Source organism: Rhea pennata, chromosome Z, assembly GCF_028389875.1.
Source record: "Rhea pennata isolate bPtePen1 chromosome Z, bPtePen1.pri, whole genome shotgun sequence".
NCBI lineage: Eukaryota > Metazoa > Chordata > Aves > Rheiformes > Rheidae > Rhea > Rhea pennata.
In genome coordinates this window covers 41,514,980-41,540,920 of record NC_084702.1, presented here as the reverse complement: position 1 = coordinate 41,540,920, position 25,941 = coordinate 41,514,980, and the positions used below count along the sequence as shown (strand labels likewise).

General features: G+C 39.3%; 1 protein-coding gene across 1 annotated transcript; it reads right to left on the bottom strand.

Moving 5' to 3' along the window:
* Positions 1-1,905: 1,905 nt before the first annotated feature.
* Positions 1,906-25,237, bottom strand: REEP5 (receptor accessory protein 5). The gene is made up of 5 exons (XM_062599932.1): positions 25,030-25,237; positions 24,743-24,836; positions 10,876-11,014; positions 5,987-6,155; positions 1,906-4,557 (listed from the first exon to the last, which is right to left on the bottom strand). The coding sequence occupies exons 1-5, from the start codon at positions 25,145-25,147 to the stop codon at positions 4,508-4,510; spliced, it is 570 nt and encodes a 189-aa protein (XP_062455916.1). The 5' UTR covers positions 25,148-25,237; the 3' UTR covers positions 1,906-4,507.
* Between the last annotated feature and the right edge of the window lie 704 nt (positions 25,238-25,941).

Here is a 25,941-nt window from a genome sequence, read left to right as displayed (position 1 = left end):
TAAGGAAAATGAGCATGGATTCTTCCAGGTTGGCAATTTGCTTTGGCCAAGCTGCATCTAGTATATTGGCATGTATGTAGCTTCAGAGTACATAGAGTACATCAGAGTAGGTACAGATTAGATCTGGTGAAATAACTACAAAATTACCTGTTTTCTGTCAAGGCCCTGAAAAGATGCTGACTGGATTGTGGTGGTAGGCATAAAGGAGATGGGAAGGAAATAATTGGTAGCATGGGACGTGGGAATAAGCAGAGAAAGCTCCAGGTAGGAACTGAGTAGAATGCAATGGAATTCTGCTTCTTATGAAACAGCATGCGCTTTTATCTTCTCTATAATTTTTTTCCAGATAGCAGAACTTTAAATGTTTAATTGAAGTCCTTAGGCTTTCAGTATTCTCCTGCAAGGATGCAATAATAAAAAGCAGCAGACCTATAAGGTGTTTTTGTTTGTGGAATTCCACTGCCTACAGTAAACATCCTTCCAGCGGGTTGCGAAATTCAAGTAAGTTCCTCTTCAGTTATTTTTTACTTCACTATTTCATGAGTTCACATAGTCACTGAGTTTCTTCCTCAGGCATTTCTTACTATTTTGTGGACATGAAGAGATCTGTTCCTCACAGGCTATGTCAGTATGGCTGTACATCTGAGGATTCCCTTAGTGGTTTTCAGGTTGTTACTCTCCAAGTAGTGCTTCATACTGTCACACTGGATGGAAATAAAAGACTGAGGTTCACTCATGCAGAACATGTAGTGTATAGGAAATATGTATATGTCTCTGAATAATCACAAATCTTATCAACATAATTTTCCCACTAAGATTTGATAGAGGACAAAATGTATTTATTGTATTCTTAGTAATGGCAACTTTAATTTAAAGTTGTTATCCTTTACCTGTAGTCAAATAACTGTTGAGCCTAAATAAACAACATAATTCTATGTAGTAGAATGACCTAGAATTTGTCCTTTATTTTTTTTAAACCCTGTTCTTCCTTGTGTGCATAAGGAAGTTATGGTTGGTTGAGACTGAAATGGGGGGAGGATTAAGGAATTAGTCATAATATTTTTACATTGTTTCTCAGAATAGTTGTACAAAGTACAATTTATTGTAAAAAATTGACAAGATTGGAATACAAACTCAAGGCACTTTTAAGTTTGTCAGATTAAAAAAGTTGTGAGGTTTTGGCCTGGCAAATACTAGTTACATCTTCCACTCCTTACAAGAAGGTGTATTCTTTGTGAACTATCTGGCTTTGTTTTAATAATTTCAGGTTTATTTTAGTATCATTAGTGGTGTTCGTATCATTGTGGGGGTTTTATTGCTTTCATTGCCTAAGAACTTTTATTCTGCTTGCTGAATTTGGAAATGTATGGGATAATCTGGAAGAAATGTTCTATATGAACTTTAAGCAGAAAGAACTGTAAGTGTAACCACTCCCGCATGTCAATAACTATGCAGTACTGTTTATCTGTAACACTTATGGAAGGCTAGCAAATCAACAGAAGAAAGAATAGTCTGAAATCCCTGTAGTTTATACTGTTTCCTGTGTATATTTCTAAAGGACCCTGAATTCCTGGGACCTAGTCCTTGATAATTCCTCAGAAAAGTAAGGCTAAGAAGTCTGGAAAGCTGTGCTGCACTGGCAGTCTGTTATGGTGCTCACTGTTCAGGTGTGTCTTCCAAACTGTTCTGTTAAAAGTCTGATGCTCTAGAACAGCCACATTGCACCACGAGATCTAGTCATAAAGTGAAAGTGCTTCCATCATGCTTTTATAGAAGTTCCTAGTAGTTTCGCAGTAATGAAGTTTAAGTAGAAAAGTGAATATCCTGTAAAGACATTCCGCCTTTTAAACTAATTAGGTTTATCCATGTGTTGAGGTATAAGGTTCTTAAGAAATACTGAAGCAATTTACCGGTCCTGTCAGAATCTCTTTATTTGTATCCATTTTTATTTAGCATATACAACTTCTGCACAGACATTGAGTAGAAGTGTCTATTAACATTGTCCTATAAATGTTGTGAAGACAACCTTGAGAAGAGCACTGATAGGAGGGGCCAGCCCAGTGGAGTTATTTGCAGAAAAGGGTAACTTGCTGCAGAAAATACTCTTTTTCATAAGAAAGCACAGTTAGTCCTGCATCTTTACTTTTAACTAAAGTCTTCCCAGAAGTTTCTCAGTCTTCGATAAAAGAATCACTCTTTAAGGACATGATATGCTTAGCTCTCAGAATTGAATCATTGTAAAAGCCCAAGAATGTTGCAGATGGTCATTTGAGTTTGCAACAATGCAAATGAGACCAAGTTATATTAACAGCAACTTTCAAACAGGTTGAAGTTCTGCCTTCAAGTAGAAATCTGATAAAGAGCACAAATTGAGCTGTTGGATCAAGAAATACTGGGTTGTAAATATAGGAAGTTGATATCAAGCCCAGCTGTTAAGTTCTCTGAGAAGTGTAAATGAATGTTCACTCTAACACCTACTTACCTAAAAGTGTTTTTTCTCGTTAATAATGATGGGATTTAAAGACTGATGATTTAAACTGATGATTTGTTTGAGAATTAAGTTTTGTCTCTGCCACAGACCTGGATAGTCTTTTAAAGTCTCAGACTTAAAAACAACTTTTAGAGAAGCAGTCTTTTTAGTACTTTGTACCTAAATCAAATACAGTCTCAAGTGTAAGTATCATTATATAATTTATTTTATGAAACTAAATTACACTGACCCTGTATGACTGCTATGGATGTAACTGTTTAAAATACAGCATTAGGATTTAGTATGGATTGCAAAGTTCAGTGGGCTAAAGACAGAAGAAGCTAGGACAAGAAATCAGCTTGCTTAAATTGTGACACTCTTAGAATTTTCTCCTTTTTCACATCCACAGCTTTGCTGTAAACTTTACTCTTTGCAGTACATCTATTCATAACAAACAGCTGTCGTTGAGTAACCAGCCAGATGTGTTCATTTACATACTGCAGTATTCTGTATTCTTCCTTCAAATGACAAACAGTGTATGCTGTAGGACAGAAAATGATGCTTGGTGAATCTCCTACTTCCCTACTGTAGATGCTCTTTGACAGCTGTAGGTGCTGTCTTAGAGAGTCAGTGCTGTGTTTTCCAGCTTAGTCTAAAGAGCTTACTCTTAGGACACTATTATGTCTGTTCATATATAGGTATCTCTCAAATGTAAAACTGATCTGCTAAATAATAGTGCATGCTTCATTCTTTTATAGTTCTAGTGCCTGAAAACTTAAGAGGGAAAGTCTTGATATATCAGCTTGTTGTGGAAAGTCAAAAGCCTTCAGTGCCTATCTTAAAACCTGATCAATTTAGGATAGTGGACCTAGAAACCACTTTTTATCGTATCAAAAATTTAAGCTTAAACTTCTCCATATTCTGAATTCAGTTCTATTTCATGAATTGCAAAACAATATATTCTTTTAACAACTTTTTCTTGCATTGATACTGATTGATCAGGAATAGATCAGCTAGTTCAGACAACAGCATCCCTTTTCCTCAAGAAGGATTAGTGCTCATGCAGAGTTGTTCTTAGTGTCAGAACAGACTACTTTTTTTTTTTTTTTTTTTTTTTTTTTTTTTTTTTTTTTTAATGAGTGGAAATGCTCACAGAGGTTGTGATGCTAATTATTGATATATTTCTGGGGATCGACATCCAGGACAGTAACTATTTCAACAGGACTTTAGAAAAAAGTATTTGTAATAATACCACTCCTTAGTGAAAAGTGGTTTGTGCTTTTGAGTTGATCTTACAAGGCACTCTATTTTCAATTTTAGATGACAACTTTTAGCAAAAAAAGGCAGGGAGTTGTACTTCAGTAATTCTATGCTCTCATTAATGCTTCAATTTCTGGCAAATTACTTCACACTGATGTAAGCTGGATCACTTGAATGAAGTTACTCTTTCCTATATTCAGTATCTATCCATTTAAGAATACACACACTATAACAAATACTGTAAGTTACAATGAAACATGCAACAGTGAATAATCTCTATAGCAGGTGCCTAGAACAGTTTCATCGTTTACAACTTCATTAATGGGGAATACATCCATTATGTCACCTCTCAATAATTCCCTGCATCTTCAAGAGAATCCTTTCAGGCTGTATTTTCCTTATACAAAAATTTTATGTTACCAGACACACCACAGTTAAAGTGTTAAGAGTAATTACATGCACAAAGAGACAACTAAAGTGCAGAGCCTGTGGGATATATACTTTTTATTTATGTTTGCAGAAGGTGATTACTGAAAGATTTCTTCTGCATGAAGTCAGACAAAATATTTTCAATAAGCTTCAGATGTTGCCCACTGCATTGCTTTTAAATAAAAATGCTTACTTTCTATACAGACAACAGCAAAGTAGTAAGCAAACTTACAACACATTCCTTTGATACCAAAATGTTTCCAAGGCAACATTATCAAAGTTATACCACAGTCCCCAGTAACATCAAGCTTTATAAAGGAGATGGTAGGGGAACATTCTTTATCCAGTTTAAGTACTCTTCTTCTCTTCACCCAGCAAGTTCACTGTTGCTTTCTTGGCTGCAGGGAAAAAAAAAAAAAAAAAAAGCTTAATTTTAGTGGCATACAAACCAAATGGCCCATACAGTGTTCTTGAGCTGCATAAAAATTGTATCTTCCTCTCAAGTTACAAAAGAAACATAATAGTTTTAGAATATGTGTGCATGCATGCGTGTACATGTATGTAGATAGATAGATGATACTGATAATGTAAGGCTTTTCAAAAATTCACTGTACAGTGAATCTAAACCATACATGAAAAGCAACACAATAAAGAGCACAGACTGTCTTACTACTATTTTAAGGAGAAAATAGGGCTACTTGCAATTTTAGAACATTCAGATTCATAGCAAGAAGTTATTACCAAGCTGATGTAATAATGCTAGAATAATGCTAACATAATGCATGTTTATGTGTGTGGATATGATTTCTTAAAAAGATATATGCAAATTTTTGTATCTAAAAATACAAAATAGAAGTAAGTGATAGAATGAAGGCAGACGAATCCCGTGTTCAAGGTGGAAGAATATTCCTTAAGATATCTCCCTAAAAATAGTGACTCCGTAGGGGTTAGACAGCAAAAATTCCAAGAATACCAGAGAAAGGCAGATCATTGAAATACAAGTAGGGAAAAAATGGCAAATTAGGTAGGAGGAAATCACACTGCATGTGGTGTTTGGGGGAAAAGTTATTTAAGGTGCTTTGAATTTTCTTCTCAAAAATTTTCAAGTTAAGTTTAAATAAACCTTTACTTTAGCTACTTAACACATTTCCTTTTCTTACTTGTAAAATTACCATCAGACATTTTAGAGTATAAGAGTCCAGTTTAGAATGCAAAGAAACAGAAGTAGAAATTAAGCAAGCTTCAGACTGTGACACAATTAAGAGGTTATTCTAAAAAATGAAAATTTTAACTTATTTAAAAGTTGGCTCAGTATCCTTTGATTTCTAGAAGAAGGAAAAGTACAAACACTTAAACACGTAGGAAAATGTAATTTTACATGTTGATGTTTGTTGGGAGTTCAAGGATTTGCTTTACTAGCTGTTTGGCAGTTCTTCCGTAGTACCAGGTATTCAAGATGGTATTTTAGCACATGCAAGAACACACTGAAACAATAACCATATTTACAGAAGGTATCTTGTGAGGATGTGCTGACCTGTCAGAGAGTATCTATAAGGATATGTATGTTGGAAAGACACACAAGCTAATTAGCTGTTTTGTACAATTAATAGCTTGCTCTCATCAAGTATAACTATACTTCTAGAAGTTAAAATTGATTGCAACCTTCTTTTCTCGATACCTTCATCCGAATTTAACTTCTCCATTAAAATTTTATAATCTTTTTACAAAAGTTTCTTTCAGAGAGAGTAAATAAGAATTTTAATATTAAAGGGTTGCAAAGGTGAACTCTTTCTAATTGATGTGATTAGTGAATGGTCTTTTCCTCACCTTCTTTAGTGATGGTATCTGCAGTTTCTGCAGCCTTGTCTTTCAGGTCTTTAACAACACTGTCCAGCTGAGCTTCATGCTTCAGGAAGAAAGGGCGGATAATTCGATGATAAAGAAACTCTGCCCCATTGGAAGGACTTGGAGCCATGCACCACAACAAAAAGCCACACTACATGGAACAAGGATATCTGCATTATTATGGGAAAGGAGGTAGGAAACAGAAGGTGTAACCTGTCAAGAATTCTTTATCTCTGTCACAGACTTGATTTATAGCAGTACATGACCTTCATTTTACATAGTCACAGCCTAATAAGTATGCCTAGCGGTATTGTTTCATATAATGGACCTGATACTGGAATAACTTCATGTGTATCGATAGGACAAAGGAGGAGGGCTGTACTGATCTGAAATCTGAAAAAAATCTTTAAAAGGGGAGTGGAAAGACCATTATTACGTGTATTACAAATATCTGTCTACACCACTTGACCACTTTTTATTTGGCTTCTGTTCCATTGTTACACAAAATACAAAGTTAGCTATGCAAACAAGATCATAATATTCAAAGAATGGCAAATCCCTCAGCTAAATTTGCTTCTGAGCAAACATATACAAAAACACGTTCTATATACAAAAACATTTTGCAGCGGTAAGACTTTAGCAAAATTAGGCATATTTTCTCAGCGATAGTACAGTTCCTTCTAGACACAAAAAGTACAGCACTATCAGATGTCACAATCCTCTCCACAGAACGCCTGTTCTCCAGGCAGAACAGCTTCTCAGAGAAGACCACCTGGTGTTTTCTTAAAAGACAAATCAAACTTACACAATCTCAGACAAAATATGCTTTGCTTTTGCTTTAGACACAATTAAGCACTTGAGGATTTCCATAGCTTTTTGTGAGGGGGGAGAGAGAGAGAAGAACCGCTCTCCCCCTACACACACACACACACGCACACACACACACACACAAAATCTAACTTTTCCTCATGAAAAACACCACACACAAACACATATGGTAGATACCAAAAATAGAAATCAAACTAATCATTTAAACTATAACAGAAATGTAAGTAATTTAAAATTCTTCATTTAAATGAAAGTGATAATGTCACGGTCCAGTAGTGTTGGCAAATAACACTACTTTTAACATGTATACTGGAAAACTTTTGAAGTCTAAACTATTTTCACATAGCAATATGTCCAGTGGCCAAAGAGATAGTGAAGGTATGTTTCAATTAATGCACCAGAGCTTTTGAGAGAAAGCCATTTTTAAAACATAAGCAAAGCTTTTTACTTATTTATGAGGTTTCCAGTATTCTGCATAACATAAAAGCATTTCCTAGAAACTAATTTAATTACAGTATCCTTTCAGAAATCCACTCTGTCTAGCTAGACATTTCTGTCTCCTTCCTTCCCCTCATACTTTTGATTTTCTACTGGAAAACTGCAAAGACAAAGCCACATCCAAATGTTACTTTGTCACATAAGAGACTCTAAACAAGAATTTTACCATTAGAAGTGGTAATAGAGTTTATCTTAAAAGGAAGGTTCTAATGTGAGTTTAACAAAAAGAATACAAATTTTTTTGAATGATGAAAACCACATAATCTTCTTCAGATAAGCCTTCCAAATAGTTTGGATTATCTTCCCTCTGCTCTTCCTCTGATAAGGGATATTGAGATGGAAAATCCTACACGTTTTGCTGTTCTGAGATGTGAAATTTTGGCCTAGTTTTCACTACACACAGCAAGTGCATATTTTACTCTATTGTGCCCATCTCTTGAAGTAAGATCTTTAACCTACTACTTCAGAAGGAAATTTTTTTGTTTGTTTTTTAAGGCCACTTTTCCTTCCCCATTTATGATACATTTGGAGGTGGAGAGATATCTCGTTAGGACGTCTCTTCAGAAAATTCAGCTGTTTACTGGGGAGAAAACTGCATTCTATGGAAGATTTTGTTAAAGCAATTTAACATCCTTTTAGGTAAGCTTTAAGCTTTCTTTTCTTTCAAGTATGTGGTCATGACTGTCTGTCAGAGTGGCTTAAAGAGATATGTTTTCCCAGAAGAGAAAGAAATGATTTTTTTAAAAGTGTTTCAAAGCAAAGTACCTACCAGTGAGAATGCCTAGCAGGGGCATTTCAATTAAAAGGAATAATTCAACATGCAATAAAACATGGCATTAGTAAGTAGCAATTGCTGCAGTCTCATTAAGCACGTTCAGAGAAAATAAAAGCAAGAAGTAATGGAATACTTATTTTCAAAAGCTTGTATTTATTTGGGACATAATATAGCATAAAGTATACATGATAATGTGTTGTTACCTTTCATTTAAAGCTGAAGTATATTGATTTTACCTCCTATAAAGAATAACTGGCTAACCACTACAAGTTATTTTGCTTGTCTCAATATACATAGATATTACATAGCTCTCGTTGTTTTTAGAAAATATTTCAGCTGTAAGTAAGTCCAACTTCCTCTGAAATTAAAAGAAATCAAAGTTACTTTTACTTGCCTAGAAACAAAATTAGTCATTTTGATTTTAGTCTTGTCAGCCTAGTCAAGGAAAAATTAAATCTATTCCAGTTATAGATTTGTTCTCAAATACCTATTACTTTCGAAAATCACTGAAGCAGATGATTAAATGTATTTTCAAAAGGATATGTACCAAAGTTGCAAATCTCAGTCTTTTCAAAAGTGTCAGACTGCTAAACCTAGTTTATTCTTCCTTGGCCTTTTGTGAAATTTTAAAGTTATATCGACCATTAAACCTAATACAGTTTGTTTAAAATAAATAAATAAATAAGTTGAGAAAATTCAGACTGAAAAGTTTTAACTGAGGGGGAAAAAGGTATTCTCTATAGGTGCCTGCAGTTCAGCCATGGGAAGGAGCGGTGTTCATGGAACAGAGTTACTTCCATTATGCAGGGACCTGACCTAGATTTAAAACACCTGGATCTGGTGCCAGTACCTGTTCTTGCCCTGGTAGCCCAAAACAGAGTTCAACTAGTTTCTGCACTACAACAGACAAGGGATTGCAGCTAGGAAACATGGTGTGCGATACCTTCATCAGTTCTGTGCTTCTACAGATAGAATACTATTAAAACCCAAAACATGCTTTATATAACTGCAGATGTGAACTCAGTTGACTACTTCAGTCATTAAAACAAGGTGTTCATTTTCATGCAAGTGACATAGCTTTTATGGAAATCAGTAATTAATTGCAGGGGGCAGGGATGAGAGGAGAGAACCACTGTCTTGAAGTCAAAATCCCTGAAGTCAGTCTGCTCCATTTGAAGTGCTACTATCTTCAGAATGAAAACTCCCACTTCATTTGACCAAGTACCTCTTAATAGCACTTTACATAACATAACCAGTATGAAGTATCTGTTGGATTTCTGTTCTGAAATACTATTTTAGTATTTGAAAAAGGAACTATTAGTAGGCTCTGGAGTCTCCTTTCTCTCCCACTTCCAAGAATACTCCTAGAATAACCTTTGCTACTTTCTTTGACTACAATGTGTTAATGCCAAAAAAATCATTAAATAATCAAGAGAGACACTGAAAAAGAGGGAAGCAGATTACATACTCACAAAACCTTTTTTTGTGAGTTGTACATACTTCCTGTGCTTGATGAATAGAGTGAAGATGAACAGATGAATAGAAAATAAGCAATAAGGATTACTTAAAAAAAAAAATCCAAAATAGTTTTCAGCTGGAGAACAAAAGTATATGCAAACATCGTAACACATATTTTCAAAGGAGTGCTTCAACATGTGTTGTATCTATCCATAAAAACTCCTAGTGCACTTAAAGCTTTGAGGTTGCAGAGCTTAAGCTCTGAATTGCAGAAATATGTGAACACCTAAGATCAGAGTCTCAGTCCTGCGTATCAAGGTGCACAGAAACTGCAAGTAGCCAAGACTCAGCCCACGGTACAAGCTACAAGCTGTACAAAATGAATGTCAGTATGCAAATGTAATATATTTGAAAAATGAAAGAGACTTTGAAAGTTGCATGTATGACATATCTGGGTTTCTATTTCATAAGATCACAAACAAAACCTAGAGACACCACAGACTACACTACAAGAGGTCTCGGTCACAGCGGGACTCAAAGTGCCAAGCTGTGGGCTTTTCCCTTTTCCCCACAAGCCAGCTCTCCCATCCCTCTACTCAGTGAACAATGCTTTCTGATTCTCAGCCAAAGCCTTCTGCCTGCCTTTGCATCACGAAAATAAATCTCTCCTTCTCCCCACTACTGACAGCAAATACTTTTATGTGTATGTCTCTTCTGTAGTTAACCTACAAAGCTGTGCATTTGTCTTAAATGCTTCCTTCCATTGTTTTGCTTTTTGCTGAACTGAGAAAAGTATCTTACTGTTTGTGCCACCACTACACGTAAATGTGGTATTTCTGGTACAGCGCTTGGTCTTCACTTGCTAGGTCAGCCTGAATTTCAATTGCATGCCCTTCAGAAAGGGTGTTGTGCTGGCATGTCAAATCCTTGACACTTTTTTTTTCTTTTTACCATCAAGATATTAGAAAAGATCTAAAGATGAACTGTATGAATTCTGAACTGTCAGTGTGAGTATATATCCTATATATACACATATATTGGCTTTCAACTGTACATCTGTAATAGCCTCTTGTTTCCTAAAACAACACAATTTTTTCCTTGCCATCCACCCCTGCTTTTCCTCTTGCTTCACAAAACCATCAGCCTTAGGAAGATTACTTTCACAGTGTTATAATAACAAATTACATATAATCAGCATCTAAAAATAAGGTGTGACCCAGGAATGATTCCAGGGATATCTGTTTTCATCTATTTGTTCTGAGAACATTAAACCAGTTACATCAAAAAATCTTGTTCAAATGAATTAACCTACCTTTAGCATGTAGTAGAAAGGGAACCAGGACAGAAAGATATCAGAGAAGAACTCTGCTATGCTGAAAATACCATACACAACCCAGTAAGTCAGCCACTGTGTGTCATCATCTTTGTTGGGGCTTTCAATAGCCTTGATTCTGTGAAGAAAACAAAACAAGTGAGCAGTAGTGCTGGCTTTATCTACAATGTTGAGGTTTTTATTTCTTAGGTTTGTTGTTAAACGTGAATTTCCGTAATTTAATTACTCTATATGCTGTACAGAAGAGTCGTCTTAAATAGCATCTGTCATACAGACAGACCTTTGAATAGCAAAACCTTTTTCTACATGTAAGGCCTAAAGAAAAGATACATGAGTTATTCCTAGTGCTGTAGTTAAAAGAAAAAAAAAAAAAAAAAGAGCCTCCTCACTTCCTCACTTCTCAATTAGTTGGACAGACAAAGAAGAGGGAAAGTGTTGGTCAGCTCTGCATGCATCTATATTAACATTCTAAATTCAGTTCAGGATTTTGAAGTGACTCTTAAATATCTTTACTGATCATGTATGTGAGCTAGATTGCTTTTTGAAAAGGTAAATTAGATGATGTGCTCTTACTACTAACAAGCACTTCCACTTTGTTTCCATGGAAGCAAGACAGAGCTTGTGCAAAGTAACCTCTCCCCCAAACATGTATAGTGTGGACTGCATGTCTGCAGCAGCAACTGCTTTGCTCTATAAATCCACTACTGTGGGACTTTCAAATTATGATGTAGCCTATGTTAGTAAGAACAGTGCAGAACAATCTCTAGTAAAGTCTTGGAGTTCCTATTTAATGACTAAATGCCTTTCTGTTCTCCGGCTTCTAGGAGAATATAGTTCAGGTTTATATGGTTTTAACAATAAAACAGCTTCAGTGAAAATGCACATTCTAGATTTGCTAAGTTCTAGATTACTACCATAAGAAGTTCACAGAATGGTTGAGGTTGGAAGGGATCTCTAGAGATCATCTAGTCTGAGCCCCCTGTTCAAGCAGGGTTAGCTAGAGCGCATTGCCCAGGACCTTGTCCAGACATCTTTTGAGTATCTCTAGAAGAGACTCCATAACCTTTCTGGGCAGCCTGTTCCATTGCTCCATCACTCTCACAATAAATATTTTTTTCCTTATGTTTAGATGGAACTTTATGTATTTCAGTTTGTGCCCATTGCCTCTTGTCCTATCGCTGGGCACCACTGAAAGGAGTCCAGCCCCATCATCTTGATACCCTCCCTTCAGATATTTATACACATTCATAAGATTCCCCCCTCAGTCTTCTGTTCTTCTCTAGGCTGAACAGGCCCAGCTCTTGCAGCCTTTCCTCATGAGAGACGCTCCAGTCCCCTAAGCATCTTAGCAGCCCTTCACTGGACTCTGTCCAGTAGCTCCATACCTGTCTTGTACTGGGGAGCCCAGAACTGGACACAGTACTCAAGATGTTGGGGACAAGGACAAACTCTTTTTAGTTGTCCCGTGTGACAGGACAAGAGGCAATGGGCAGAAATTGAAGCACAGGCAGTTCCGCCTGACCGTGAGGGGGAATTTTTTCCCTGTGAGAGTGACAGAGCACTGGCACAGGTTGCCCAGAGAGGTTGTGGAGTCTCCTTCTCTGGAGATCTTCAAGGTCCGCCTGGATGCAACCCTGTCTCACATGCTCTAGGTGACCCTGCTGAGCAGGGGGGTTGGACTAGATGATCTCCGAAGGTCCCTTCCAACCTTACTGATTCTATGATGAGCCATTTGGGATTACGTATTTATTTAGGTAAATTTCATTACACATTAAAATGTAAAATAGCACTGAGCGTAAAATTTGATATTAGTTTGTAGATTATAAATATAAAACCCTAAAATTGTTTCTGGAAACCATACCAAAGCCAAGGATACCACTGGCCTCCTTGGTCACAGGGGCACGTTGCTGGCTCATGGTCAACTTGCTGTTCATCAGGGCCCTTCTCCACAGAGCTGCTTTCCAGCAGGTCAGCTCCCAGCTTGTACAGGTGCATGGGGTTTTAGAAGGAAATGCTAGCAGGGTGAATTTGATAATGTGAAACTTGAGAGTATTAAAAGCATTTATCTTCTCCACTCAAGCCATAGGATTAAAATTTGTATACTCAGTTTAATGAATTTCATTTAAATTCTCTTATACTTTTATTCCCTTAATATTAAACATGTTACTGAAGCAACATCTGTGGGAAGTGCCAAAGGTGTAAAGTTTTCTTTTTAAAATCTGTAATAAAGATTGAGAGTTAGGAAATTTACAGAGTGGAAACTACAGAGAGATAGCTGTCTGTGAGTACATTTCCTGCTTTGTGAATTCACAAACCCTTTGGAGTGCATTACTTCCTAGTTCTGTAAGTTAAGAAAAAAATCAATCATGTGACATGCTTTAGAAAAAGTACTGACATACTCACCACATGAACACACACTGAATTGGCTTAGCTACTGGACTGAATTACTTTGAAATGCAATATGAAGATTTGGCACTTGCATTATACTTACGTATAATAAGTATAATAAGTTAGAACCTGTGGCTGTCAGCAAGGTCCTCTGTGTGGGACAGTAACAGCCCTTGCCCCACACTATTAAGCACAACAAGGTGTGGTTGTTAAAGTACCAACTTTAACAGTCAGCCCAACTGGAAAAACCGGTTTGCTGCAGGTGGACAGCAGCAGGTCTGCTTATTGCTGTTCCTAACAACACTGCATTAGGAAACAGTAGTTCCAGACACTTTCCTCAAAGGCAGTGCCAACTTCACTAGCTCCTGCCCTCCACTCTAAGGCATGTTTTTTCCTAGGCCTGCACCTCTCTTTCAGCTGTTCTAGTATTACTGGATAGGAAGCTCCCCAAGAAACAGGAGGTGAGGGAGAGGGTTGCTCATCTGGGCTGTTTCCAAAGTAAGTGTGAAACTACACTTCTGGAAAGGAAGAAAAAAGGCGCAAGAAACTAATAGGGAAGTTGTTACAGTGTTGAGCAAAGGGACAAATAAAGGAGAGACCAGAACTAACTACAAAGATTCTCAGTGTTACAGCAAATTTGCTGCAGGCCTTACGTGCATGAATTATTTTGGTTAGGCAGACAAGTTCTTCATTAGAGGCATTTATATTGAAGGATATTTGAGATTTCACAATAGTCATATTAGTTTGATATTTGAGAGAGAATGCTCAGCAGTGAAACAGCTAACAGTCTTGCTATTTTCCAGTCATTGTTTGAAGCCATCCACAGATTAAGGAGACATCATTTAATTTTTGTTGACATTATTAAAGCCATCTTAGAAATCATGAAAATTAAGACATTTTCATCAAAAAGCTAGAATCTCCAATGCTAAGGGCAGGTTACATGAGATTGCAGTGCTAATAAGGCATTTTATTAACTTATTCTCTCTCTTACAGCAATGATTGACCTTTAAGAGTTCCATAAATGCTGTGCTATGGGTGTGCCCCATTTCAACTTTCACTGTGCTACTGTAGTTCCTTAAACAAAGATTCCCTAATAACAAACAAATAAGTAAAAAAGTAGTAGAGTTACTTAAGAAGTTAGGCAGATGATAGACATTTTTTCCTGTCTGTCAGCTATTTTTTGACTTCAGCTTCATAGGGATACCTGCTCAACATATGTCTACAACATATCCACTCATCCAAAAATCAAGATACAGCAGCCTTTGCTCCAAAGTATTCATCTGTGAATGAGTCCTGATAGCACCTACCAGGAAGCACTGCCAGTCTTGCAAATTTCAGTCAAGCTGTAATGCTGTGAATCTTCAAGTGTTGAAGTAGTAAATGCAAATCTAAGGGTCTGAGTTCTTTTTTTTTTCTTATAACCATGAATTACAAGCCCCGATGGCATTAGAGAAAAACACTGAAAACACTAACCCCAAGGACGTAGGAATAAAATAATAATAATAAAACCAACCCTCTAGGGATATGAATGCTGGCCACACAGAGAATAAGCTAGCCCCAAATCCTGTCCTTTAAGCTTAGGAATCACAGGACCACTAATTAGTAATTCGGGGGAGAGAAAGGCTGCCCTGTATCCCAGCCAAGCAAAAGTCAAATTATTACTTGATCTTGAGAACAGTTATTTTCACTGGAGCTTCTGTGTTATACATGTATCCTACAATTTTCTCATTCTTCCTTTTGGAAGTGCTCAGAAGTCTCAAAAATAAGGTTTGCCTTTATCAGTGATAAAGGAATTACGAACAAGACACTTTTATGGTCAACTGCTCACAAGTAGTAGTTCTACAACTTGACAAAAAAATCATCTGGTTTAACCATCTGATGTGTGGTGTTAAATCCAGCACTATCCAGATGCTGTTTTCTGGCATTCTTTGGAATTCAGTGCACAATCCAGTCTTCCTCCTGTAATGATCTGGTCTAGATATCATAGGACAAGTTCACCGGGCAGACACCTACCACACCCACTAAGGTATCAGCCAGCAATGGCAGCTCAGAAGTAAAAATATACGTTGCATCTGTTAGCAGTGTCTCCAGCCCTAATCCCACTTAGCTGGGAGGGGAAGGAAACAGGGCCATCAGTGACTGAAAGTTTTAACTATGGTCAAGGAAAGGCAAGTATTTGATGTATGCTGCCTAAGAATAAGGAAGAATATGTCCTTCAGCTCACAGTGCCAGTGTGAATCCATATTCTAGCTCTTCTATATTTAAAAATAAAAGGACAAAAAGTTATCTCTAAACTCTCCTACTTACATAATATTTCAAGAGCAAGTCAGAGAAAATCCTTCATATTCAAGAATCAGCATGTACAATGTATTTCTGTAAAATATCTGAAATATATTTTTATAACTATTCTTTCAATATCTGAATCTCACTATAATTAAACTAAACTTTAGTAACTTATTCTATAAGAAGCTATTATACCTCTGTAATGTTCTGTCCAACTGACTTTAGGAGATGGTGTGTCATGCACACTACTTCAACCAAGAACATTTTTTTTTCCATTTTAAATCATGAATCGATCAATGTAATATTCCAAATGCAATCTCCATTAGACAGTGAAGGGATGCAGTTCAGAGATAAATGCAGTTCATGAGACACTAGCACTAGAGTCAGATTTAGAACAGCCTTTTTGTAATGGTTATTTGTATATCATAAGAACAAGTCAGTCTCAGTAGCACATAACATGATCTCCTAACAAAAAGAAAAGAACACCCAAATTTAAAAAGAAAAGAAGAAATACACTGTCAACTTTTTATCACTGCACATACAGTAACTGTGGAGGACTTCATTTAAAGCCTCAAACAACTATTTACAGTAACACACAGGCATTGTGAACACCTTCCAGTAGACTGGATAGTGAATGTTCTGGCTCAGCTATTTAAAAAACAGATGTTTCTCCAGTAAAAATGAGCTGCCACGGGCCAGCACTGCCACTTGAGCGGGCAGATGGTGATCCAACTGTAAACTTCTTGGTTGGGTTCATTTTAGCAAGATCTCTTCCCTAATAACCTGCTAACTGGTGAGGCCAAAGAAGAAGTGCTGAGGCTCCCATTTTCTCTGATAGTCTAGGGCTTTATGTAATTAATTCATTTATGTAACTACAGTCTCAGAATACCAGTTCAGTTGTGACAGTGTGTGTCTCAAAATCAGTCAAACCGAATTCTAGATCGACTGTGATTATTTTTTCCTCCCACCTGATAATAATATATACTGGTCTAATTTTCCTAAGTTGCCGAGTTCAGTTCATTCACATAAAGCATCTGGCTCCTTTTTACAAAAATAAGATCTTTTTCCAGGAAGAGACTGTTACACATTCCTAAATTAGCTCCAGCATAACAAGTTATTGTTAGTGTTAATTCACACATACAGTACTCACAGAAAAAGTTCGTTGCAATTTCACTGGAGGCTGGGCTTTTTTGAGCTGAAGCCAGAAATCAAGACAGACATGCCAAAATCTATTAGTCTGGTGTTATCTAAAGTGATCACTCAGAACCTTGCAATCTGTAACACCTGTCTGATGACTCTTACAAAGGTACAGCAACACAGCTCAATACAGAAGATAAAACATAAGCCTCCAGTATAAGCCAAGAAATCTTTGGTGCACAGTAAGCCACCCATGCATCAACCTGTGTATTTCATACCCATGTGCAGTGCTTAAACTAAACTCATGCTCATGTTGTAGTTAAGAGAAACCATTTTGTTCACCCTTCCTTCAGTTTTCTAACCAGTGATACACTGTATGAATAGGCAGGCATATTTCTGACCCTCTTAGTTGTGCATGGCACTTTTTTGCTTTAACTTAGAATTACTGAAATTTTCTGTACTTCTAGATCTTATGCTTACCAGTGCATCTCAACTCTCTGAAGCAGTTTGTTGGTATTCAAAAGTAATTTACTTTTAGCTCTCCAGTCATCCCTGTGGGATCAACAGTCAGCTGTAAACACAGACCTTCTAATTTTGGCACCTCCCAGTCATCCTCATTTCAGACTTATCTTGGCAGGCTGCCTCTATAACATCTGGCATCACTTCAGTGAAGGAAGTACCTGTTTATTTGTATTTGCTTTATTACTTTATCTTCTTCATTTTCATACAGAAATTAAAAGCCTTATGTCTTCCATCTTTCTTCCTCCTTACTGCATCTACTGGTAGAGCCATGCACTTCCAGATCCTGAAAACATCTTTCTGCCAAATACTCTGCAGTATTTGTATATGTGCAAGCCTGCCATCTTCCCACTCTCATAATTCTTGTGTATCCAGAAGATGGCAGCAGATGAACTTATGAAGGATTCATTGTCCATGAAGTGCCAGGTATTAGTAGGAAGCAACACCAAATACCAAAACAGTGGTACAAAGTCTTCCAGCTTCATTTCTTTCAAGAATGGAGACAGAGCTTGCAAGAAGAGCACAGTGCACTGTCTACCAATGAAGCAAGTTCTACAAACTACATGTTAAGTTCAGCACAAAGCCAGATTCCTGCAAAAAAAAGCAGCAATCCTGTCACCTCATTGCTCTCTGCTTATTCTTACCCACTGTCTTGTGCTGGAGCAAGGGCCACATGATAGATCAGTTCCCCAGTTTTAACTCAAGTTAAAACTAGCCTCCCCCCCCTCCCCCCCCCGACTTTTTCTGCCAGGGTAGATTAGCCTGTATCAGTTCCCCGGGCTATCTACCAAACAGATAGGTAACTGCTTGTTCCAGCACACTGGCCGGGCAATGCAGGCAATGCAGCACAGCAGCGGTACCCAGCACAGTCCAGCTTACCGCGTCCCTAAAAGCTATTTGTGTGCCTTCTCAAGTAAGGGTATTTGCTGCACTTCCATCCTTAACGCAGGCAAGGAAAGTCACTGCTGGCTTTCGTGGAGCTCACCTGTGCTTGCAGTCTCCCGCTAAGCTTTACTAGCTCTACAATTTGGCTGTACTTGTTCGCATTAGCAGTCAGACGAGTACGGCTACGGTCTGCTAGCCCTGTTTTGGTAACGTCTAATTCTGTTTATATTACAGAAGTCTTTCAGGTTGTCTTCCCTCAAGGTGCTGACAGGGAAGACAAGCATTATGCAGCCAGGGAGTTTAGAGAAAAACTAAACCCTACCTTTGTAGTACAGACATGCTGCTTTTCCACAAAAGGAAGCCACTAACAATCTGAGACACAACACTTCTCGCTTCCTCTGTATTTGTGACAGACAATTTTGTTTGAAGAAAAACAATACTTCACATTCAGTGACTGCCTCTCCACAGCTGGTATTGCTTAGGGGGTAAGCCAGAGATCAAACAGAGTACTATTGTTTACTGAGTAGAGAAGGAATGGGCCTCTGCTATGTTTTTCTAGCAACACAGAAAGACTAGAAGTTAGACTTTCCTGTCAGCCTGTGTTGCATGGTGGAGACGACTATATTCAAGTGTTCTTTTATTACAGTTCTAAGACTATTTTTCAGTTCTATTTAAATTCTAAATATAAAAGTTTTATTTAATATTTACAGACCCTCACACACAAAAATCTCAAGGAATATTTGTTTTCCTAAATGCAGAAGGCAGCCTCATAATTTTCATTCAAAAATTCCCTAAATATAAATTTGTATCTTGTTCATTGTATGCACAATGACAGTAGGTGCCCTTCCTTTTGGAACAGCAAGATGTTGCCAGCTCTCCTGTGTTTAGGAGTTTTATAGCTCTCATGAAAGACCTCTAAAATGTAACTAAAATGCATGACCAAAAGAAATATGAACATAAAAACTGCAACTAACAATAATCCAGTATTTTTTCTAATCTCACTTTTGAGTCCAGCTTAATTTTTCCAGCATTTAGAATTAGCAATGCTATACATGAAATTTTAGAAGTATTGTGATTCTCCATAAGGATGAGTAGCTTAGAAATATACTCCAGCAAACCCCAGCTTGTGTAAGTCAAACTATTTCATTAACATCTGTAGGCTTGTATCAGCCAGGTATCCAGAGATCACTTCAGTAAGAGAGAATAGTGCGTGCAGAGTGCAATACTGCAGTGTATCTTGACTAAGAAGATCTTTTAAAGTGCCTGTATTTATTATGTCTCAAACGTTATCTTCATTCCCTAACTATAGTATTTAGATTAGTTTGAAACTGGAAATCTTTCAATTAGTTTAATTCCAGTTGTAGACCTGTAGCACAAAGATCTTCATCTTTTTAGCTAAATTAAATATATGGAAAAGAATTCTAATTTTCCTACAGTTATTGTTGTATTAGATGCTTTCTCCAGTATGTGACCACTTGCTATCTTTTGGACAAATCATATGCTTTCTTTTCAACCATAGATGCAGAACTTTTATTTTAAACACTCTTAAACCTAAAAGACAGAAAGCTAACAAGCTTGGGGGAAGTGACTGGCAGAACATATACAAAAGTTAAAATACTTTTTAGTGTTTGAAGCCTCATTAAAAGAGCGTTGGATGGGAAAAAGTATAAATTAAAGCATATTTAGAAACTTTCTGCTCTTATTTAAACTGAGCATTGTGAATATGGTTACCTACATCATCTCATTCAAATCATCTCTATACAGAGTAATGGAACATTACTCAATAATATTAATGTATTTTCCATGTAGGAAAAAAAGAAAGCCTTCTCCTAAGTTACTTTTAGAGAAAACAAATTCGCTGTCCTATCTCTCAACAAACACATGAATGATTTTAAATGTTCAAAGCATCCTTGACCAAAGAAAAATCACCATTCCTATTTTAGAGGCATGGAAGAGGCAAAGGAACTAGGAAATGGACTCAAGACCACAAGGATACTCAGTTCCAGGCTTGAATTGAATCTCCATAATCAGTCTAGATTAAGTCTTACATAAAATCACATGAGCAGTACATAACAAAAACAGCTAAACTGAAGCAAAGCATAAATTAGCCAAAGCAGAGGTATGATTGTGCTATATTGCTTTTCGCCCCTTAACACACTAGTAATAAGTTAGTTCAGGCATTTTCACTGCCTAAAGCCATTTTCATCTTGGCAATTTTTAAACTAATGTGACAGCACTTGTGAAACTTCAGCAAATCCTTTGCACGCATTTCTTAGTCATCAGACTGCCTTCCTGCCCTCTTTTTTTTTTTTTTTTTTTTTTTTTTTTTGGGTGGTAGCTGCTAACCACCACTGGCTGTGGGTGGAGCTACAGTTAAACATGCTAACTCTGGAAAGTTTAGAGAAGCAATGAAAATACTGGCAGTTACTTAAAAACTGCCAACACTCACTTCTTCCATCTAGGCTGACTATTCCCTTGTGCAGTTAAAGCTCAGTAAACATATAAAAGTTGCTTCTATCATTTGTGGAAAAGTTAAATGCCAGTTTACTGCAGACAGAAAAGCCTGCAAGTGAATATTATATTTCAGTTTAAGACAAGTTATTTTGTTTCTTCATGGAGCACTGAACAGAATTAGCAGGAATAGGACCAGAATTTTCTGACAGACTTTAATTCTAATTTTCTGGGACACAGCCAGATAAACCTTTGCTTGAAAAAAAAAACTTTTCAATTTTGCCTGGATAAGAGCCTCATGGGTGGGCCCTTGATGATGACATGGCATAAAAGACTTGGATTTCCGGAAGACTTTGTATTACTGGAGGGGGGGGGGGAAATCCTTCATGTATAAACCCACCATAGACTGGCACAAAGCAAAGCTAAATGTGTACACCAAAGGGGGATGGAGGGAGAGGGAAAAGGGAAACAGCTGAGCCTGTGTGAAACAATCACAAGTATTAAAGGAGGGAGTGCGCCCCCCCGGCCTCGGGTTGGCTTTGTGCATTCGGTAGCACTGCCCGGGGCGGACACAGCGCTGGCCGATGCGAAATCGGGCAGCCGCACAGCTGCAGCGGTATCACGTAACACTGAAGGTCACACACACCTTATCAGCTAGGCCCAAGGAAGGGGCTGCAGCCCCCAGGGCTGCTTCACCGACGTCTGCACCTGCTGCACACCACAGAGTGAACAGCACAAATGGTAAGCGAGCTGCGTAATTCTACAGGGCGTGCTGGGCAGAAACCTGCACATCCACAGAATGGTTCCTGTTTCACATATGAACAGACCAAAATCTGATCTGAGCATCCTTCTCTGGGTTTGTTTTTAGTCTCCTATTCTTTCTTTTGGGCAAGCAGAGAGGATGGACAGTAACTAGCATGACCAATGTACTCCAAAACTGAAATCCTAAACTGACAGTTAGACTTGGAACATGCGTAATGGGTCACTCATTCAGTGGCCTGTTTGGCATTTTAGCCTAACAGTAAGGACAGGGTGTGATCTCTTTCACTGCTCTTGCAGAACACAGACACCTTTCCCACCATTTAATGAACATCTGTTCTTCTGAAAAGATAGAAGCCTAACCAAATATTTAGTTATTTCTCATATAAAAAAAAAATCAATCAAACATAATACAGAAATGATACACCAATCTATTTCATAATAAAAGTAAGTTATCTGGGAAAAAAGTAATCTGTTTTTCCCTTTCAGGAAACATCCCTGAGATGTTTCACAGTTGGTCCAATTGTTGAAATGCCTGTGTAAACATCACATAACACTCTGTGTTATATGTTCAGTCTATGCCTCTATTCCCCAACCTCTTCTAGGAGCTGCAGCACTTAGTTTTACTTACAGGAAGAGTCACTTGAGAACATTTTCAGTTGAGCTGATGTTCTGCCCAAAGCTAGGAAGCAAATTCCCCTACTATTCTCAATTACTGTCTTTTCAAGAGGACCAGACTGAACAGAAGTGAGGAATAAGCAAACCATCCCAAGTAGCACTCTGTGCTTTTGGGTCTGCAAGCGTGGGGAACAGCGCTCAGCAGCACCCTAACTCTAGTACAGGATCCAGAGCAGTGGAAAGGGAAGCAGGAATCTCTCCAGTAACTCAGCTTTATCCTATCATGGTTTAGCCCAGTGTAGGAGTGCATACCAAAAAGGATTCTTGTTCACAATCAAGCAGCCCATGCTACAGAGCAGACTGAAGACCATCTCTCCCTACTGCCAGGCTGACCCTGTAACCCTGTACAGACTAGCAAAGGCAGTACTTCCTATTCTGAGTTCATGCACCTCACCCCCCCAAAAAAGAGGAGGCAGATGGGGACCATGAAAATACATGCACATTAGCACTCCTTCCACGTGTTTCCTCTGCACCCATGCTGGATTGCCAGAGGTTTGGGGCAGACGAGTACAGGTGGGAAAACGCTGCATACCAGCTCTGCATTTGGGCATGAGGGCAAGGGGAGTAAGCCCATCTCTATCATCAGCAGGCTACCACATCCGCAGGCTGCCCACGAAAGACCCTGGCATAAGGAACACTCAGCAGTGTAATTCCTGCTTTAATTTCATACAGAAAGAAATAATAATAATACTCCAGGTTTGACTTCAAGCAATAAAGATATATTTAATCTAATTTTGATATGGAAAAAAGAAGTACATGTTGCCAACACATAAATAATGCTATTAAATGGCTAATGGGATACATAGTTCCAAACCCACCAAGAAGGATTAAATGTTTTAAATTAGATTTTAGTGTAAGATTATAACTAATTTTCTCCAAAAAATGTTCTACCATTAAGAAGATATCTAAAGTGAGAACATTAAGTGGAAAAGCCAGAAATGGCATTGTATTCATGTGCATGTTATATATATATGTATTTTTTAAGTAAAATTTGTAGTCAAGGACCATGCCACATGCAGTCACCACTAAAGAAAATACAGAACTAACATAAAAGAGGTAACTTTTTACATTGAGATAAATTTAAAACATCTTCCTATATGCACAATGGTAGACATATCACACAAAGATAAAGTCAAATAAATCTTCCAGATTTGGAAGCAGAAAGAAATTGGAGGAGAAAACTCATTATCTGCATTTTATTTGGTACTATCTTGCCTTCACAGCTCTAAGAGCTTTTATCAGTTTATTCAACAAAACTGCCAGTATGCAACTATTGTCTGTGCTCATTTGTATATTCACATAATCAGAAGACGTGTGCAAAGACAGATAGTATAAAGGCAGATTTTGAGTATAAAATATAGTCCCCAAACCAAGTTTTAAAACAATTTTAACCATTTTGTATAAATATTTTATAAAAATATATCTAAAGTGACCTCAGGCATGAATTATTACATAAATATAATTCCCAGGCAACTATTTTAAGGTTTTGAAGCTTTACAGGCTGATAAAACCTGAAAGTAAAAATACAGTTTAAAGAAAAAAATTAAATATGAATTGTTTTATAAAAAATTAAGATCTAAGTTTCTCTGGAGTTGTTCTTGCCCTATAATCTTCTAAATTAGTGTACACCACTGACAGCTTTTAGAAAAAAAAAGTTTTATAGTTTTAAACACTGCAATCATGTTTTAAAAATGTAGTTTTAATCTTGTCAGAATCTGAGTCAATCTTCAATATATGTGAAAAAACAGAAGGAACAAGCAAAGCAGTGTATTTTCTATTGCTCAGGAGATAAGTACAAAGAGATATTTTTTAAGTTGCTGACTGCATTTATGCACCATATTTAAAAGGCAAACACTGTGTTTTAACAATCTATTAGTATAGCTGGGAATATGTTATGAACATACCTGGTTACACAGAAGTTCTTATACAGTACATTTCTAAAGTCTTTTGCAACATACTCCACTGTGGTTTTACCTACCAGGAAATCCATTTTACCATAATAACTTAAAAATCTAATGCCCATGAAAGGTATCAGCTATTCTTAAAATTTCTAAGGAGACTTTCTGTGTCATCTTTTGGAAAATGAGATGTTGAAGTCTTTTACTCCAAAAGGGCACTCCAGTGTCTTCATTCCCACCTACTCATCAGCTAGGCTATTCTGGAGTAAATACCATTCCCTAATGCAGCTCTTACGCAGCACTTTCGCGTTAAACATACGCTGATGCTGCATCAGTATGATGCTGCATACGCTGTGGCCCTCCTGCCACATCCGAGAGTGGCCTCGACTGGAAATATCAATGTACGTTTTATCAAATCCCATTACTGCAGCAAGTAAGATAGAGTGATCTAACGTCCTACTAAGGATGGCAAAGTGACGAAGTCAAAGCTGAAGCATAATGCCCTGCGGGAAGAGATTTTCAAGTACGAAAATCGCTGAACATCTGCCGTCTGCAGTTTATTACGCAGCGGTCGCCAGTCGGGGATAAAGCTTGTTCCGCAGCGAGTGCCCGGGGCCCGCGGAGCCGGCAAGGAGGGCTGCGGGCGGGCACAGCGAGGCGAGCAGCAGCCCGCGGGGCCGCAGCGCCGCCGCCGGGGCCGCGGCCCGCGAAGAGCTGCCGCCGGGCAGCGGCGCTTTCCTCAGCCGGCACCGCGCGGGCGCCGGCGCCCCCGGCAGAGGCGCGGGAGCTGCGCTGAAGCCGCAACCGCGCTTCCCCCCGCCGCCGCCCCCCGCCCCCGGCCCACTCACGAGATGTACGCGGGGTAGGCGAAGCCGATGAGGTTGCAGAGCAGCGACGCGCCGTAGCCGATCACCAGGTACACGGCCACCGCCCCGAGGACAGCTGCGCGGGAGAGAGCGGAGAGGCGTTAGCGGGGGCGGCCGAAACCGGAGCCGCCGCGTCGGCGCCGCGGGCGGCGGCCTCGGCCTCGCCGGCGGGGCACCCGCGGCGCCAGCGCGGCACCCGGTGGGGCCGCGCAGCCAGCGGGCCGCGGAGCGGCGAGCGGCGGCCGCGCAGGGCGGCGGCGGGCACCCACCGATGGCGATGTAGGTGCGGCTGACGCCAGTCTTGCTCTCGATTTTCTCCAGCACGCTGGTCATGCAGTTCTTCTCGTGCAGGAACCTGTCAAAGCGCTGCCGCATCGCGGCGGTCATGGCGGGAGCCGTCCGGTGCCGTGCGGTGCGGTGCGGTGCGGTGCGCGCGCCCGCTGCTGCGCCTCAGCCCCTGCCCGCGGCAGCGCGCACGGCCCGCGGGCACGCGGCGGCCGGGGAGGGGCCCGCGCCTGGCACCGCCCGCCGCCGCCGGGAGCCATCTTGCCCCGCCCGCCCCGTCCCGCCCGCGAAATGGAGGCGGCGACGGCGCGGCCTTCGGATGCCCGCGCTGCGTCTGCGCGTCGCGGGTGAGCAGCCAGCCTTGCTGCTGCTTCTTTTCCTTTCTTTTCTTTTATTTTCCCCCCATTCCTCTTTCTTTTTTCTTTTCTCTTTTATTTATTTTCCTTTTTTTCCTTTTCTTTTTTTTCTGGGCACAACAGGGCTTTGTTAATCGCTGGTGCGGTTAAGCTGCAGTCGCACCTCCGGCCGTGCTCGTGCTTGGCGGGGTGCCTGTCCCCAGGTGCTCCTGGCGGAGGCCTCGGGAGAGCTGCGGCCTCGGCCCGGCCGGGCGGCAGGTCGTGTCACGCGGGGTGGCTCAGGGAGCCCCCTCTAGTCCCTAAAGCCACGCAGCTTCAGGAGGCACTGTGGAGCAAGAGGTAAACATCTAGTGCGCGCTGCCGCAGATTCTGCGCGCGCCAAGTGGCGAGGAGAAGTCAGAAAGGTAGGAGCTGGGATAAGTGAGAAGAAAGGCTCTGCTGTTACCCAGGAGGTGTGTGGCCACGCCGCGGGCTGCAGGGGGTAGCTGTAACTGTACCCTGGGATTCAGGCTATCCGTATAACGTCCTTGCCAAGAAAGT

What these genes read in the sequence shown, in the direction of transcription:
- REEP5 (XM_062599932.1), bottom strand. Translation starts at nt 25,147, where the DNA reads ATGACCGCCGCGATGCGGCAGCGCTTTGACAGGTTCCTGCACGAGAAG. An exon ending in GCCTACCCCGCGTACATCTC is followed by an intron (nt 11,015 to 24,742) that starts GTGAGTGGGCCG and finishes TTTTCTTCACAG; the next exon opens with AATCAAGGCTATTGAAAGCC. An exon ending in CTTTCTACTACATGCTAAAG is followed by an intron (nt 6,156 to 10,875) that starts GTAGGTTAATTC and finishes TGTTCCATGTAG; the next exon opens with TGTGGCTTTTTGTTGTGGTG.